The 19,984-nt window shown below is 35.6% G+C and overlaps 1 protein-coding gene across 5 annotated transcripts in view; it reads right to left on the bottom strand.

The window, feature by feature from the left end:
• Elp4 (elongator acetyltransferase complex subunit 4) overlaps window positions 1-19,984 on the bottom strand; it is a 214,685-nt gene that overhangs the window by 192,632 nt on the left and 2,069 nt on the right. For 4 of the 5 annotated variants that reach the window (XM_045157136.1, XM_045157134.1, XM_045157133.1 and 1 more), the window contains exons 2-3: window positions 13,364-13,399; window positions 3,813-3,934 (exon numbers count right to left, since the gene is read on the bottom strand). In XM_045157136.1, coding sequence (XP_045013071.1) covers window positions 3,813-3,934; window positions 13,364-13,399 — 158 coding nt within the window. The remainder of the gene's footprint in view (window positions 1-3,812; window positions 3,935-13,363; window positions 13,400-19,984) is intronic. The other variant, XM_045157135.1, reaches the window with a different exon arrangement.

Here is a 19,984-nt window from a genome sequence, read left to right on the forward strand (position 1 = left end):
ATGTCAGAGGACAGCGTCCAACAGTGCAACTACATACTCTGGGGTAATTACTCTCCTTCTGTCCCCTCATCTGCAATATTCCCTGAGCACTGGAGGGAGTGGTACAAATTTCATTTAGTGTTAGTTTTGTATCTTCTCAATGTGTACCAACATCTCTAGACAGTTCTCTGGATAGCAGCTATAAAAGCACTCACAGTCTTTCCACACCTATCTTTTTTCAATGTTCTCTAAGCCCCAGCAGGTATGATGGAGATGACTCATCCAGCTCAAATCCCTGGGCTTTTTCTTATCATTATTATTTTGATGAATCTTGGGTCTCCCTGGTATTTGACACCATCTGGCTCTCTAACGAAAAGTGAGAAAAGCATTCATCAAATGACTTAAACACACATACTTAGAAACATTTTTTAACAGCATAACATGTGTTTTGTAAAACAACCGAAAAAGCTTCCCTCAGAGATCTATGACGTTCCAAGCCATAGGTTTTTGAGTCCACTCTCAGTACAAGGTGTGAATTCCTTTCTGCTGTGTGGGACCTCTTATCCACTCAGAGAGCACTTGATTATCCTCATTATTTTGTGCCACTAGTACACTACTAGGTTCATCTGGTTTGGCTGATTAATTTTGTAGCCTGCAGGACCTATTGCTTTTTTCATATTGGAAATGAATTTTCTTCCCCAGCATCTCACATAGCGTCTTCTAGCACTATAATAACTATCTAGCAGAGATATGGCTTCCATCTCAGTTCCAACTTGATTTCTGCTTAAATTCGGGTCCTTTTTTAGACAAAACAATTATGTCAGAATTATCCTCTATATAGTAAAAAAAAGAAGTTTTGGCTTAAAAACATAGCAATGCAGTGATTATATATGTCATCATTATTGCTCATTACTTACAAAAGAATCATTTCTGCCATTTCACAGCAAAATAACATTACTCAATGAGTACTTCTAATTTCTATCTTTTTATCCAAGTTTTTATATTTAGCACATTGTCAATAAAATTATCAAACATGGGATGGAGAGATGGCTTATTGCACTTGCTTTCAACGCCTGATGGCCAGGGTTTGATTTCCCAGCACTCATATGAAGCCAAACACACAAAGTGGAGCATGTATCTGCAATTTGTTTGCAATGGCAAAATGCCTGGGCTTTTTTGTTTGCAATAGCAAAATGCCTGGGCATGCCCATTTTCTCTCTTTCTTCCTAGCACAAATAAATATTTTTAAAAAGCTATCAAACCTCCTGCCAATGTTTCTGTTTACTTAATTTTTTCAGAATGCCACTACTAGCATGAATATGTAGAACATTTCCTAGTAGAAATAATGGTTATTTAATTTATGAACATTATTAATTTGTTTAGAAAAAAGTATGACTTTTATTGCAGTAAAAGAAGCCAAATATTGTAATGTCCTGATACCAGTTTATTTTTACTTTATGCTAAGTAAAAAACACAACATAAAAATGTCTTAGATAATTTAATGATTATAAAAATATAGCTTTTGTTTATTATCCCATTATTTGCCTTGCCAGGGGGTTCTGATTTTCTTACATGTTTATTTAACAAATGTGAAAATGAAAATTTCAACATTCTTTGAAGGAATTCTTAGGGGAACAATTAATTAATACTTGTTTAAATATTAAAATCAAGCCTTATGTTTCAGAAAATCTGTTTGGCAATAGCAGCAGTTAGGATGATAGACATAAGAGGATGCTTTTCCTTTTCTTTTCCAGTAAGTACTATAAAATCAAATTTTTTTGTCTTAAACATGATTTTCATGACTAGTTCAATAATTATATTTGTTGTTAAATTTTACATAACTTTTTAGTATTCTCCCTCCTCTGATTTAAAAAAGGAACTGTCTAAGAACACTAATTTAAAATGAAACACTGTGGGGCTGGAGAGATGGTTTAGTGGTTAAGTGCTTGCCTGTGAAGCCTAAGGACCCTTGTTCAAGGCTTGATTACCCAGGACCCATGTTAGCCAGATGCACAAGGGAGTGAAAGCATCTGGAGCTCATTTGCAGTGGCTGGAGACCCTGGTGTGCCCATTCTCTCTCTCTCTATCTGACTCTTTCTCTCTCTTGCTCTCACCTAAATAAATAAAAATGAAAAAAATAATTTTTAAAAAGAAGAAACACTGTGTTAAAAATTGATGCATTTCACTGTGATCCAAAAAAAATACCAGCAGTAGTGATGCATGCCTGCTATCAATGCACTCAAGTGGCAGAGGAACTGTGATTTTAGTTAAAGTATTCAATGTCAATCTAGGATATGAGCTATATAAAAATATCTCCAAAAATAAACAAACAAACAAAATACAACAACAACAGCAACAAAAACACCTGGGCATGTCAGGTCATGCAGCTACTGTCACCATTTTGATGCAGGCTGAGGCTGTAGATGTGTGATGAGTTTGATACCAGTCTGGGCTAGAGTGAGATCCTACCTCAATAGGGAGAAAAGTTCTCAATGTATTTAAATATAGTTTGTAAGTAAAACATTTTAATACAGGCTATTGCCAAGACTTGTGGCTGCCCATCAGAACTAGATGGTAAGACCCTATTGCTGAAGACTCCACATGCTTGAGCTGCAGGTCACTGAGAAATCAATCTGGAGCTTAGCTGAAACTCTCCTCCTTGTTGACTAGCTGTCCTGATGCTGGAAAGAGCTATGGAACCTGTTGGAGGAGAAAAGACATTAACGGTCTTAATTAGCAGTGGACCCTGCAAGTTTTATAGCTGGTCAAATGTGCTAACTGGTGCAATGGTGGCATGTCTGTCATGGGGGAAACTAACTGTTTTGTGATTGGATTTGAGGAATTCCTGTCTGGTACTGAAAACCTAATCAAAAACCTATGGCTGGGAAGGTCATAAGCTCTAGTGGGGAAACTACTACTGTTGTCTGGCTAGATGGGTATTTTATGCCCACCAAAAATGCCCTCTAAATATTTATGTTTTTGCCCATACATTAATACCACTTTTGGTGAGAGAAATTTCTCTTTTTAGATGGCAGTGACCACAGGGATGACTCAATACTCACCAAAGTGCTTAGAGGTGACAGTGGAGTGTTCAGCATTAAGTAAGACCTCTCTTTCCTACCCTCCCGTGCTGACTAACCACTGCACAAGAGTAGGCAGAAAGAAGGCAAGAGTTAAAGTTAGGGGAAGAGTAGATGGCACTACCTACATAATACCAACATAATAGGAGGAAAAATATGATGCCATCAAAATAAAAGGAACATGAGTTGTAAAGAAGATGAAATTCAGTGGATGGGGAATTCAGGTGGGGAAGAAGGGAGGGTAGTAGGAGGGGACTATGATCACGGCACATGTACAGAAGTTGCCAATAGGGCCAGAGAGATGGGTCAGTAGGTAATGGCACTTGCTTGCAAAGCCTGATGGCCTTGGTTCAATATCCAACTACATACCATGTAAAGCAAGATGCACAAAGTGGTGCATGCACCTAGATTTCATTTGTAGTGCTAGGAAGTCCTGGTGCATCCAATCCCTGCCTCTCTCTTTGCAAATGAATAAATAAAATATTTTCAAAAGAAAGAGGCTAGGCCTAGTGGCACCCATCTTTAATCCTAGCACTCAAGAGGCCTAGGTAGGGGGACTGCTTTGAGTTTAAGGCCAGCATGCTACGTAGTGAGTTTCAGGTTAGCCTGGGCTAGAGTGAGAATCTACCTTAGAAAACCAAAAAAAGAAAAATGTGGTTGTTAATAAAAAGTTAAAAAATTTCATGAAACACTCAAAATGTATGAGTGGGTATATTATCTATAAAATATACATTGAATTAATATGTTACATACCTTTAAAATTTCAGCAGGGTTTTCGTTAGCAGATGCAATTAACAGAGTATGTCCACTGACAATTCCCTCTGCCAGGAAATACTTGAAGAGCAATGGTGAATAAATATTGTGTTTATCTTCTTCTGTTAAAAAAGTAAAAATAAAAACAGATTAGAGTACTGTAGCAATGCATATCCTCACACATTTTTTCCGTTTTTTTCCTCCTTCAAACAAGCATGAGATGTGAGACAATACTGTTTTCTTAACACACTAAAATAATCAAAGTAGGGATGTTTAATAAAGATGTTACAATTCCCAAAGAATGTTCTCCAACTACTGTAACACTCCAAAGTCCACACAATTTAGAAAGTGTTATATATGTTCATAACATCAAAGAAATTAAACCATTTCTCTTGAAAGTTAATTTTCTCAGGCACTGTACTTCTAAAACAGACAATATTATCCAATATAGCTTGTAAACATAAAGTTCCATCTCATCATAATAACAAAGCACTTAATATACAACAACTTGATGATTAACATTTATAAAATTTACAAAAGCAGATTTAATATCACATTGTTGTTTTGAGCTTAGAAGCCAAAAGTTGCTTAATACTGAATATCTTATTTTGATAGACATCTAAATTTGCACTAAATATTTTCCTGGTAGTAGCCTTCTGGTTTTTATTATTCCCCATCCCCTTTTTATGAATTTTTATCAATCAAAGGAAGATTTAAGAATTTTGTGGAGTTTTTGGCAAAAATGTATACTATTTTTTTAATATTGTATTTATTTACTTATTTTATTTAAGAGAGGCAGAGAGAGAGTGACAGTGAGAGAGAGAGAGAATGAATATGGACTCTCCAGGGCCCCCAGCCACAGCAAACTCTAGATGTATGTGCCACCTTGTGCATCTGGCTTACGTGGGTCCTGGGGAACTGAACTGAGGTCCTTTAGCTTTGCAGGCAAATACCTTAACTGCTAAGCAATCTCTCCAGTCCAATGTATACTATTTTTGAGCACTCATTACAAAATGAAAAATAACTTAATCTTTTTTTTCTCTTAACTTTGTTTGTAAGCTAAATGGCTACACTTACATATTAATTTTCATTCTTTAATAACGTGAATATAAGAAAAAAGAGAAACATGTATATTTCTTTGTTGTTCAAAATGAGTAGTCTTTATTAACTTTTTCAAATGACATTAATTGAATTCCTATAATATACCATTCATCTGTAATAGCTTTAAAATTTTAGTAGTGAAAACAATCATAATGAGCTTGAGCCTGTGGCAATGTTGCTGGAAAGCAGTATGTAGAATATGTAGAATAATCACACATATAATTGTAACCTGGAAAAACACACCACTTAAAAACAGGTATTTGAGCTGGAAAGATGGCTTAGTGGTTAAGGTGCTTGTCAAGAAAGTCAAAGGACCCATGTTTGATTCCCCAGTACCCACAAAAAGCCAGATGCACAAAGTGAAGCATATGTCTGGAGTTCATTTGCAGTAACTATGAGGCCCTGATATGCCCATTCTCTCTACCTGCCTCTGCCTCTCTCTTTCAATCTCTTGCCCTTTCTCAAATAAATAAATAAAATGAAACACACACACAGATATCTGAGGACACCAGAAATTAGCAAGAAGCAGGCAGCAATCACAGCAGAATTTTCATTTGAAAGACAGTGATCATGCTATGTAACCATATCAGGGTATTAAACCTAAGAATGTTTCTAATTTCTATTATGTCTGGCAGTATTAAATCATATATCTTTTTTTCAGCTTGAGGTGGCAGAATGCAAAGCTCAGATGTGCATCTCCCACCAAAAAAAAAAGCTGAAGGATTTTATCATTTTTTAATCAATCAATCAATCAATCAATCAATCAATCAATCAATCAATCATAGTCAGGTTGGCATTGCTGGCAGAAACCAAGAGCAGCTTGTGGGGAAAAAAGGTTTATTTTGGCTTACAGACTCAAGACAAAGTTCCATGATGGCAGAGAAAACGATGGCATGAGCAGAGGGTAGACAACACCCACTAGCCAACATAAGGCGGACGATAGCAATAGGAGAATGTGCCATAAACTGGCATGGAGAAACTGGCTATAACACCCATAAGCCCATCCCCAACAATACACTGCCTCCAGAAGGCTTTAATTTCCAATTGCCATCAGCTGGGGAACCTAGCATTCAGAACATCTAAATTTATGGGGGACACTTTAATCAAACCACCACTCCATCTATCCATCCATCCAAAATGGTCTCATGTAGCCTAGGCTGATCTCAACCCAGCTATTTAACTGACAATGATCTTATTAATCTTCTGCACTTCTTGCCTCCACCTATAAAGTCTTGAGATTACAGGTGTGTAGAAAGCACCACATCATCATTTTATGTTTTGGTAGTGACTGAACTTAGGGGTTTGTGTCTGTTAAGTAAACATTTTAACAACTGAGCTGTATTTGCAGCTCCTTTAGGAATTCCAAAACAAGAAAGTTTCAGAGAAAATTAAAACCCATAAATACGATGATCAGCTGTGCCCAAACCTCTGGATAAGCACTAACCTAAGCATGAGTAGCTAGTATACCCAGTCTCAGAGAAGAGAGTGCTTCTCCCCTGAGACAGTTGAGTGGCGAGTTTGGCTTCTGGTGTTCCAGCCCTTTCCACAAGCCAGCATCAATCTTCTATAGATGAATTTTACCAAAGCTTTCAGGTATAATATGAAAAACATCTAGAGGTAGGTATTGCCAGAGTTTCGAATAAGTACGTGAAGAACACCATAATAACCCAGGTGAAATATTTAAAAGAAATGAAACAACTAGTGAAGTAGCCTCTAGGAGGTATCTTTAAATAAAGAAAAGCATCAACCAGTGCTGGACAAAGGAAGAAGTTAAATCTAAAACCAAGGTGATAAACATAAAAAAGGAATACCAAGAATAGAAGGGAAAAAGCCAAGAAGGACCCATCTCCATTATCCTAACTCCCTTTTGCTGGAAACCAAAACCATTGAAATAAATGTCAGGGAAAGAATTCCAACCCTTACTTCTAAAAAGGAACAATGGCCACCAAGCAGATGAATGAACTAAGAAGATGTACTCAAGTCGTTAACAAGTGTTAAAAGTGAATGAAACTATTAGCAAATTGGTGGAGAAAGTCTGAAGCATGGAAGATAAATTCAGCAAGGAAATTCACACTGAAAAACAACCAAATACGAATTCTAAAGGAAAGAAACAATCAAACAAAAATACAAGAAAGCATTGCCACCAGACAAGACCATACAAAAGACTGAATTTCAGATATGCAGGACAAAGTTAAGACAATATTACATACGGGGGGGGAGGAGGGGAATCAAGAAAGGGCTGGGGAGATGGCTTAGTGGTTAAGGTGCTTGTCTGTGAAGCCTAAGAACTCATGTTCGGATCTCCAGGTCTCATGTAAGCTAGATGCACAGTGACACAAGACAACATATAAAGGAACAGAAAGATTATTTAATAAAATCATAATAAAAAATTTCCTAAGTCTAGTCAAAGTAACCCAAGATACATATTATCAAATTAAGTAAACGTAAATTTAACAACAGGATTGTTACAACAGACCCAAATAAAATCCAATCCTTAGGGAATATTATGAAAACTTATATTTGAAAAAGCTGGAAAACCTAGATGAAATGGGTAAATTTCTAAATCCCCATGAGATAACAAAATTAAAGCCAGGAGATATAAATAATTTAAACAGAAATACAATGCACAATGAATTTTAAGCAGTAAAGTCTCCCCACAAAGAAAAACCCAGGACCAGATTGATTCGCACTGAATTTTATCAAACTTTTAAGAATGATCTAATGCTATCATTTCTCAACCTGTTCAACCAAATAGACAGAGAAGGAACATTGCCAAACTCATTCTATGACCACCATTATCCTCATACCAAAATGCGATAAAGACAACAAAAACAAAAACTACAGAACAATTCATCTTAGGAACATAGGTCCAAAAATTCTCAGCAATATACTTGCAAACCCAATTCCAGAGCACTTCATGGGGCTGGAGAAATGGCTCCATCATTAAAGATACTTGCTCATAAAGCCTTACAGCCTGAGTTCAATTACCCAGTACTCATGTAAAGCCATATGTACAAAGTGGCATATGCATGTGGAGTTTGTTTGCAGTGTCAGTAGGCCCTGGTATACCTATTCCCTCTCTCTCACTCTCTCCACCCCTTTCTTTGCTTGCAAATAAATAAAATATTCAAAGTTAATTAATTAATTTATTTGAGAAAGAGAAAAAGAGGTAGAGAGAGGGAAAGGGCATGCCAGGGCCCTTTCTAGCTACTACAAATGAACTCCAGATGCATATGCCACCTTATGCTTCATATGAAAAACCTATAGCCAGCATTAAACTGAATGTGGCAAATGTGAAAACACTTCCTCTAAAATCTGAAATAAGACAAAGGTATCCACTAACTCTATGTTTACTCAATATATAGCTTGAAATCTTAGAATAATTAGAAAGATAAACACAGAAAACAGGAAAGGAAAATATGAAAGTAGCCCTGTTTACAAAAATGATTCTATATAAGAGCTCTTCCATGTTTCTTGATCAGCAGAATACTGTGAAAATGGCTATTTCACCAAAATCCAATTCCTGTTAAAATTCCAATGACTCTTCATAAAAATTCCAACAACTCATACAAAAACAGAAAAAAGCATGCTTTACCAAAGGAAATATAAGTAGAAAGACCATTGCTTCAAGTATTACAATTCCTGACCTAAATTTATACCATACAGCCATAGTAACAAAGACAGCATGGTACTGGCACAAAAACAGCAAAAACAGACATATAGAACAATGAAATAGATTGGAGGGTAAAGAAGTCAACCTACAAACCTATGACCATCTAACCTTTGACAAAGGCCTTAAAAATATACACTGAAAAAAAGCCTATTCAATTGATGGTGCTGGCAAAACTGGATAACCAAGGCAGAAGATTAAAATTAGATTAGCATCTCCCATTGTGCCTTAAAATCAACTCAAAACACATTAATGATCTTAACTGAAACCTAGAAATGTTGAAGCTACTACAGGGAAACAGAGAACACAATAGAACTAGTGGTAAAGAACTTTCTGAAAAGGTCTTCAATAGTATAGGAAATAGTCCCAAATTCAAAAATAGGAATACATGATTAAAAATTTTTCTTCACAGTAAAGGAAATCATCAACAGTGTAAAAAGAAAGCCAACAGAGTGGGACAAAAGCTTGACAGCTATTCCTTGGATAAACACCCCAAAAACAAAACTGTCAATAAATAAATGGGATAATGAAATGAGCAGACCTATCTTAAAAGAAGAAACACAAATGAACAATAGATATTTAAAACCATGTTCAAAATTTTTAGCCATTAGAGAAATTCACATTAAAAAAACACTTTGAGATTCCATCTCACCCCTGTCAGAATGGTTATCATCAACAAAATCTAAGTGAATAATTGATGGTGAGGTTTTATGGACAGAGAAAATCCTATTCACTGTTAGGAATGTATACTGGTACAGCCACAGTACAATTCACTGAGGAAGTTTCTCAAAATTTTTAAAACTGACTAACATGTGATGCAGCTTAACCACTCCTGGGCATATAGCTACTGCACCCAATAACCTGCCATAGAGATAATTCATATCCATTTCATTGCTGCTCTCTTCACAATATCTGGGGAATGGAATCAAGGTGAACGGATAATAAAACATAGTACATATACGACAGAATTATTTAGCTATAAAAATGGTATGGTACTGGGAAAAATTATAGTAAGTGAGATACTCCAGACATTGCAAAACATAATCTGCATTTTTCCCCTTACATGTGGACCCGAACTTTTTTTTTTCCCCTTGGTTTTTCAAGGTAGGGTCTTGCTCTAGCACAGACTAACCTGGAATTCACTATGTAGTCTCAGGGTGGCCTTGAACTCACAGCTTCTCCTATCTCTGCCTCCCAAGTGCTGGGTTTAAAGGTGTGCGCCACCACACCTGGCTAAGGACCCTAACTTTTAACGTTTGTATGCATGTGAATAAAGTGATCTGAAAAGAGGTATAAGATATGTAACTAGATAGGAGACCAAGAGAGGGAACAAAAGGTGATGAGGAGGGAAAGAAGTGTAAAAATGAAACAGGTAGCAAGACAAGGGAAGGTAGAGTATGGTAGCGGGAAGAGAAAGGAAAATGCGGAATACAGAGAAGAGCGAAAGGGAAACAGAACCACATGTTTTAAAATATTTATTTATCATTTGAAAGCACAAAGGGAAAGACGGAGAGGGAGAAAGAAAGTGGGAGAGAGAAAGAGAAAGAATGGGCATGCTAGGGTCTCCTGCTCTGCAAAAGAACTGCAGATGCACATTCCACTTTGTGCATCTGGCTTTATATGTGTTCTAGGGAGTCAAATCCAGGCTGTGAGGTTTTATAAGCAAGCAATATAGCAATATAACTGCTGAGCCATGTCTACAGCCCAAATTAATCTTTTTTTTTTTTTCTTTTAGAAACCTTATACTGAAATAATTCCTGGCATGTTAATAAAAATATATAGAAAAAGTAAAAAAAAATGAGGGCTGGAGAAATGGATTAGCAGTTCAAGCGTTTGCCTGCGAAGCCTAAGGATCCAGATTTGACACTACAAAACCCACATAAGCCAGCTGCATCTGGTGGCACATGTATATGGAGTTTGTTTACACTGGCTAAAGACCACGACATGCCCATTCTTGCTCTTTTAAACAAATTAAAAAAAATTAAAAATGGGTTGGAGCGATGAAAGAGAGATGGTTCTTTGAAAGAAAAAACAAGATTGATAAACCCTTAGCAAATCTGTCTAGAAAAAAGAGAGAAGAGATCCAATTTGATAAAATTAGAGATGAAAAGGTACCATTACAACAGATACCAAAGAAATTCAGAAAATCATAAGGACATATTTTAAGAACATATACCCTACTAAGTTTGAAACTCTGAGAGAAATGGATGGCTTCCTAGATTTTTTTTTTTTTTTTTTTTTTCCGAGGTAGGGTCTCACTGTAGCCCAGGCTGACCTGGAATTCACTATGGTGTCTCAGGGTGGCCTGGAACTCAAGGAAATCCTCCCACCTCTGCCTCCCAAGTGCTGGGATTAAAGGTGTGCGCCACCACGCCCGGCTGCTTCCTAGATTTATATGAGGTACCAAAACCAAATTTAAATCAAGATGAGATAAACCATTTAAGTAGACCTATAACAAGTATACAGAACCAAGCAGTTATAAAAAAATATCCCAACTATAAAAAGTTCAGGCACAGCCAGGCGTGGTGGCACACGCCTTTAATCCTAGCACTTGGAAGACAGAGGTAGGAGGATCAATGTGAGTTCAAGGTCACCCTGGGACTACAGAGTGAATTCCAGGTTGGCCTGGGCTATACAGTGAAACCCTACCTTGAAAAACCAAAAAACAAGCAAACAAAAAGTTCAGGCCCAAATGGATTCACTGGTGAATTTTACCAGAGCTTCACAGAAAAACTAACATTAGTCTTCGCAAACTTTTCCATAAAACAAAAAATGAAGGAGTACTACTAAACTCCTTCTATGAGGCCAGCATTCCCCTGATTCCAAAACCAGACAAAGACCGAACAAAAAAAGGAAGTTACAAACCAATCACCTCATGAACATAGATGCAAAAATTCTCAACAAAATATTGGCAAACAGAATACAATATATTTATTAAGGAGATCATTTACCCCAACTAAGTAGGCTTATGTCTTTTATGGAGGAAACCAACCACTCTCTAATTGGATTGAATTCCCACTCCATGGGAGGGGATACATGCCTGGTACCAAAAGCCTATGGTGGGAAAGATCATGATCCCTAGGGGTGTAACACCTGTTCTTGTCTGGCTAAATGCATACATTATGCTCACTAAACTATCCTGTAAGAACTTTTCTGAATGTTCCTGAATGTTACCCTCATTTTTGGTTAGAGAAGCTTCTCTTTTCAGATGGTGGTGACTACTGGGATGACCCAAAAAGCACCATAGTGCTAAAAAGAAGTGAGAGAGGAGTGTTCAGCACTGAAACACCTCTATCCCACCCTCCTAGGCTCAGTGTCCATTGCGGAAGAGGTGAAAGAAAGAAGCCAAAGGAAGGAGAGGACTGCTTACAATGCAATCTTCCAGACACAAATTGCTCTCAATATCTATCCATGATCTTGCAGTGCCTGGCACTACCAGCACAAGATGCTCATAACAGGAGGAAAAGATGATGACATCAAAATAAAAGAAAGACTAATGGAGAGAGGGAGGGGATATAATGGAGAGTGGATTTGTGAGAGGGAAAGTGGGGCAGAGAAGGGAATTATCATGGTCTACTGAGTATAATTATGGAAGTTATCAACAAAAACCATTTTAAAAAATAAGGTGGACAGTAATCAAGGAAGACATCAGATGTTGACCTCTGGCCTCCACATGCACATTCATATATACATTTTACTTCTCTAAAAGTTATTAAGGTTTATTTCATCACCTAGAATATAGTCTATGTTGCATTCTATGCACTCTAAGAGGCTGTAATATGGTGAGTTACATATAATAATTGTTGGATATTGGATCAATTTTTTATTAACCATGAAGCCTTCTCTGCAGCCGCCCCAAACTAACTTTTAATGGGGTCTGCTCATAAGAATTCTATAAGATTATTGTGTTTTATAGTCATGTTAAGTCATATTAAATTTTGGAATACTTATTTTTGGAATATTTATTTCTAGGTAAAGAGATATTGTTACACTAAGAGCTGTATTATGAAAACAATGAGGAGAGTAAGAAGTAACCCTAACTCTGAAAAATCAGATAAAAATATAACCTTCATTTAGCTTAGAGAAAATATGATTAAATAGATATTTTTAAAAATTAATGTTGTTGGGCTGGAGAGATGGCTTAGCGGTTAAGCGCTTGCCTGTGAAGCCTAAGGACCCCAGTTCGAGGCTCAGTTCCCCAGATCCCACGTTAGCCAGATGCACAAGGGGGTGCACGCGTCTGGAGTTTGTTTGCAGAGGCTGGAAGCCCTGGCGCGCCCATTCTCTCTCTCTTCCTCTATCTGTCTTTATCTCTGTGTCTGTCACTCTCAAATAAATAAATAAATAAATAAAATTTTTTAAAAAAAGACTAACATAATGACAGTTTGCTTTCCATTCAGTAAGAAAATTACCAAGTGATTACATGTAAGTCACATATATACATAGTAGAAACAGACTTGAGTTTCACTAATGAATCACTACAATATCACCCTACATACTGACATTCTTCAACAAAAGCAACTGATATTAATTTCAATCTTTAAGATGGAGCACAATACCCTATAAACATTTTATGTTAATATATTTTCAGCTATATCTGCTTATTTCAAGTTGAGTAATACCTGAATTAAATTTAAAATTTAATTCAATTTCTAATTTCACTTACTTTCTGTGGAAAGCCAATAGTTTAAATATACAATTCTAAAATGAGAAACCCACCAAATCATTATACACAAGGGAGAACTGACTAGAAAGAGCAAGGCATGTATTTTATACTAACCAATCAGAAGAACTGTTCCAACAGCTAAACCTCCACCTGTAAATGACATAAAAAAAATCAAGAAATTAATCTACTCAACCTGTTTTGTTATCTTCAGCAAAGAAATTATATTTTATCAAGAAGAACTTTATTAAAAAACATAAAAAAAAAAATTAGTTGTGAACAATAGTTTAACTAGCTTGGCAATACTTTGCTCAAGGTACCATCATGAAATAATTACACATCTTATGGAATTACATACTAAACATTACAATTGCTGACATAATCTACTGGAGGAGCCCCCATTTTTCTAACAGAATCATGCAGGATTCAACGTAACTAGGACTAAGTACTCCAAAGTTATGTTTAGCACCTCACTGCAGGGACCTAAATCACACTTTACTAAAAAGCTACTTTAATATTTATTCTTAAATTTAGTAAATCTTATGGGAGAGAACTAATAATTAATGCTGATTATTTTAGAAAAATTATAATATATACAGTATAGATGTGTTCAATATGTAATTTAACAATAACATTGTTTTGCTAATTCAATTTTAAAAGGCCCAATTACATGATATATAGTATTTGAAAGTGTTCTTATAAACATTTAAACTAGGGAGATAACTTCATGCATAGGTAACACAAATAACGAAATACTGAAAATTATTTCTAATCTAGTTTCAAGAAACTATAGTAAAGAGACTAATTACTAACTTTCATTTAGTTTAATTATTAACTAACAAATTAAAAAAGTAATGCTGTTAAGAATGACTAGAAGAACTGATTTATTGCATAATTTTAAAAGAAACTTCTCAAAAGTGATAGAAAACTGAAATGATTATTATTAGGTTTGAGTGTATGATTATTACTAGGTTTTGAGTATATATGCACAAAACTGGGAAACATTTTGAACATCTATAAAGAACACCCTACAAAGTAGGTGTATAGTAGAAGATAATATTTAGGCCAACTTAATATCTTAAAAGTTCTTTTAATAATGTATACTTGTTATCTTGTAAATAAGCATAAGTTGTGCATCAAAAGAAACTGAAATCAGGCCGGGCATGGTGATGCACGCTTTTAATCCCAGCACTTAGCAGGCAGGCAGAGGTATAGGAAGATCACCATGAGTTCAAGGCCACGGAGACAACATAGTGAATTCCAAGTTAGCCTCGGCTACAGCAAGACTCTAACTTGAAAACCCAAAACTATTTGAAATCTAGTAGCATGCATATATCCAGAATAAAATGAAATGTATGAGTTTTACCAATTTATGTTTAAGACAATATATAAAACATTTCACATCATTAGGACATAAAAATGGTAACTTACATATATTTTTGATTGTTTTTATGACAGGGTATCTCAGACTGACTTCAAACTCACTATACATCCAAGAATGACACAGGACCACTTAATATCTTACCTCCACGTTCCCAGTACTGGGATTACAGACATGTGCCATCACACCTGACCATATATATACATACATGTATGTATGTATGTGTGTGCATGTATACATACACACACACATATGTCTCCACATACATATATAATTTTCATTTATCCTTGGGCGGGGGAGAGAAAATGGGCAAACTAGGGCCTCTAGCCACTGCAAACTCCAGACACATGCATCACCATGTGCATCTGGCTTTACATGAGTAATGGGAATCAAACCTGGGTCCTTAGGCTTCACAGGCAAATGCCTTAACCACTATGCCATCTCTCCAGCCCCATTTACATATATTTTAAATTGGACCTATCATAGGACATTATTATAATTTCACATTAAACTCCTACATTATATTAAAATCCATACCAGAGTACAGAATAAAACTTCACTGTTCAATGAACAATTAACAAAAGGTACAATGTATATGACAATAGCAATCATAGAGGATCAGGAAAGGATTTGCTTTTAGCCAGATTAGACCAAATGTTTACCTAGCTTGTAATACAGACCATTACTAGCTTTTCATTATGAAGGTTTTACTTCATAGTTTCCAATTCCATACTTACCCTTATGTGGAAACTTCAACTTTGCATGTGTAAGTAAAACTAACAGAGACTGTATTACCCAGATCAGACTGGGCACTATTTAAAAAAAGTTAGTTGCCTTTCCCATCTATTTCTTTATTCCATGTTATTTTCTAATCTGACCAGTAGAACAAATAGAGAAAGACTTGTCTGATTTTCTCAGAACAGCACCTCATTCTGTAGTCCAAGCTGTACTGGTATTATGTAGCCCAGGCTGGACTCAAATTTGCAGCAAGCCTTCCTCCACTTCCTGAGTGCTAGGATTAGAGGCATGAGCTGTCATGTCCAACTCCCCACAACCCTTTCAAGGTTTCAGTGGGTTGGCACTAAGTTATCCCATTAAATGAACAGAAATTCATAGTAATAGTTATCCTTGTTATTCTGGGCATTATTTTCAGATTAGAACGAATTACGAAATTAATTGTTACATGATAGTTTGTGACCACTCTAACAGTAATAATGAGTAATTCCTATCAGTAAACTAGTTCAACAAAGTATTATACCAATTAGGTTAAACTAGGAAGGTATTCTGTAAGCTCAATTCCTGATAGTTTAGACAAAAAAGGAAAAAAACAAATCACACAAAAATTTAAGATCTCATGTTCACAAAAATTGTTTGGAAAATTCAAACATTACTTAAGACAACATCAAATAGGGATAAGTTACAAAAATCAGCCAAATTAATGACTTTTCTTACCCCCCCAAAAAAGTCTATTATGTATATTAACTTTATTTCAATTTATACTGGTTCCAGTAAGGGTGTTCATTTTTATTTTATTTTTTAATGAGAAAGAAAATTGGTGTGCCAGGGCCTTTAACCACTGCAATTGAATTCCAGACATGTGCACCTTGTGTGCATGCGTGACCTTGTGCACGTCACCTTGTGTGTCTCGCTTATGTGGGTTCTGAGGAGTCGAATTTGGGTCTTTAGGATTCACAGGCAAGTGACTTAGATGCCAAGCTATGTCTCTCCAGCCCAAGGGTGTTCATTTTATGGTTGGTCATAATTTTTACTTCAGCACCTTAACTAATGAAAACATTTTTAAATGAAACTTTAGCTAGGCATGATGGTATATTTCTCAAATCACAGCACTTGGGAAGCTGATACAATACGGAGTTCTAAGCCAGCTTAAAGCTACAGAGTGAATTCTTGTCTCAAAAAAATACATAAACAGAAACCTGAATTCCATATGATGTAAAATCTGGTAATTGCATATATAAGATATACATATAGCAAAAAAATTCTATTCTCCCAAACTCTACTTTAGTGTGACAAGACCCCAATCACTCCTAAAAATATCTTTGTGTGACATATTTACATATAGCTTGCTTAATATGCCAAGGATCTAGCTGTATTGTAATCTCAAGCTTGATTTAATTTGAGGTTATGACCCTACTAAAATATGAAAAACTAAACAAGGAAGAGCATTTTTTGACATATTAAAGGCTAGCATTTACTACAGTATTAAATACAATAAATAATGCATCAGTAATTTGATCTAAAGTTAATAGCAACAGACTTCACTCCAACAGTTCTCATTAAAATATAAATATCTCAAGATAAGGAAGCAACCATCCTATCTGTTTTCATCTATGTGATTAAAAACAAGTGGAAAAGAGCTATCTCAAATTCTTAGAAAAATTACCAACATACTTGTTTTCTGAAACAGGGTCTCATACATAGCCCAGGATAGCTCCAAAATACCCTATTGCTGGGGTTGACTTCAAAATCATTTTTGTTTCGATCTCTATGTCTCCATCTCCTAAGAATTAAGATTTCAGGCATGTGTCACCTCATCTGACACACCAAACAAACTCTTACATCCAGACCTCTCTAAGTATATTTCAGCTTACACGTAACTTAAACTAAAAACAGTGGTGGATTGCTTTTCTTTAAAATGCACGAATACATGAGTTTGAAATATTGAAGATAGTTTGGAAGTTGATAACATAAGTACCAATTTTCTCAAGACTATCTTTTAAAACCAAACTACAATGACATGCATGATATCACAAACCTGTGATCCTAAGATCTAGAGGCTGAGGCAAGAAGACTGATGTAAGTTTGAGGCCAGTCTGGGATTGAAACTCTGTCTCAATATCCAAATCCACAGGATTGCTTAGTGGTTAAAGGCAACATCTGCCAGCCCAGAGTTTAATTTCTAAGCCACCTATGTAAAGCTGATGCAAAATGTGTTTTGTGTTCATCTGTAGCAGGCTGTAGCTGTAGCTCAGTGGTCCAAGAGCTACTTGGGTTCACTGCCGGGCACTGCAGGTGTCCAGGAAGGGAAGTAATTCAAAGGCTTAGCATTTTGTAATAAAACCAGAAAACAAACAAACAAACAAGGACTTAAAAAAAAAACTGTGCCAATATTTTGTGATGACATTCTAAAATTTCTACCTTACACATTTTGAAATATGAATGAAAGGGTTGTTTTTATTGTTTTAATGCACATGAGAGTAACTATTAATCAATGACTACAGGATATTTTAATGAGGGGAAGTTTAATCAGACATACTTCCCCAAATAAATATGTAATTAAGCTACAAATTTTGGTTGTCTGATCAAATACATGCATTAAAATATGAAGGCTTAGAAGTGATGCCTTATTTTTCAAAGTCAAAGAAAATAAAAGGGAAATAATAATAGAAGTCAGTAAAGGTAACAGTGATTTATGCCAGTTCTTCCCAAACTTCTATGCAAAGGAATAATTTAGATTAATATTATAGAAATATGTTTTTTGGAAATAAAATATAATCACAAAACAATCTTTTCCCTTAGCCTCCTATAGCAATATCCATAACTATCAAATTATTTATGTGTCAAATCAAACCACAGGTTTTCTGTAAACAACTGTTCTTCCATAACTTATTAAATATCCTGATATATGATTATGATACAAATACTGACTGGACAAACATGAAAATCAAAGCGATGGCCTGGAAAGACAGATCTGTGGTTTAAATCAAATGAACTAGTTTCACATAGTAATATAAAGAAGCCACATTTCTCTTAGTTATATAATCCATATCTAAAATATAACTAAGTTTGTTAACTGGCCCAAGTTTATCATATATTATGCCACAGTACAGATGAAACTACAACAGAGGAAATAAACCCAACAGTACTCTTTTTAAATCAGCTTTGAAGGCTGGAGGTGTTAGCCTGCAAAGCCAAAGGACCCCGGTTTGATTCCCCAGGACTCATGTTAGCCAGATGCACAAGGGGGAGGACGCATGTATCTGAACTTCATTTGCAGTGGCTGGAGACCCTGGTGCACCCATTCTCTCCCTCTTTCTCTGTCAAATAAATAAATAAATAAAAATAAAATATTTAAAAGCATCTTAGAAAATAGCAGTTACCTTGTCAAGCACCTTCCAGATAATCTTTCTTGAACTATTATTTACACTTAATCTCTTATCATTCTATTAAATCAGCCTAACCTGTGAAGTCACCATTCAAGCATCTCTAAGGAATGACTATAATCCTTCTGGGAAAATTCTAGAAGATGAATGGAACATCTATCCAATCAATATAACTTCATTCCCTGAAATACATGTCATTTACCTACAGCTAGTTTGTTTTGTTTCTTTCTTTCTCTTTCTTCCCTTCCTTCCTTCTTTCTTTCTTTCTTTCTTTTTTTTTTTTTGTGTGTGTGTTTTGTTTTGTTTTTCAAGGTAGGGTCTCACCCTAGCCCAGGCTGAACAGGAATTCACCATGTAGTCTCAGGCTGGCCTCGAACTCATGACGATCCTCCTAGCTTTGCCTCCCCCCTTCCCCCGAGTGCTGGTGTTAAAGCTGTGTGCCACCATGCCCTGCACCTACAGTTTTCCTGAATAAAATCACTAGAAGAGACAAAGTTGAAAGAATGAACTAGCAAAACAAAAACTTAAAGAATTTAAGTGCAGCCAATTTGTGAAATGCATATTAAAATTGACAGAACAAAAATATTATGAGATATTTAAAATGGGAATAGTGGGAATCTTCAAATTTATAAGATACTTTAAGTAAGCAATTGAAAGTGAATTATCAATTAGCCTGCATGAAGCCTTTCAAAAGCCTTTTACATACGTGTTTAAAATTACAACTATGTCACAGTGGCAGTGGTAAAATGTCACAGTTCCACATAATGATTATATTTACTCGCTATACAGAAACCCCATAATATATTTATACAACAATAAATGTCACAGCATAGTTTCATCATTCTCCTTTCATAACATCTTCAGATAATTACATTTTGTCACAATGTGGTCATTGTCACAATATGGGCTAAATAACATTTTAAAGTAACAGCATAATTGGAATTGCTTCTACTTATGTGTATATACATTAGCAATTAAATGATTCACTTTTAAACAATATTTTAATGGAAAAATGCAAACAAGACTATACAAGGAAGAAATCATATACAAAAATATATTATTGTTCATCTCTCTATAGAAACACATAGTGGGTGCACTGAGTTCTGGTGGGTTCTTAAAAGTACTACAGTTAAATCATTAATTTGATTCAAAATTCCCTGATAGTTTTTAAATTTTACAACAGCTGCACTATAAGTGCAGAAACCACTAAATTTAAACCTAATGATCAGCCCTCCT

The sequence above is a fragment of the Jaculus jaculus genome, chromosome 8 (assembly GCF_020740685.1).
Source record: "Jaculus jaculus isolate mJacJac1 chromosome 8, mJacJac1.mat.Y.cur, whole genome shotgun sequence".
NCBI classification, from domain to species: domain Eukaryota; kingdom Metazoa; phylum Chordata; class Mammalia; order Rodentia; family Dipodidae; genus Jaculus; species Jaculus jaculus.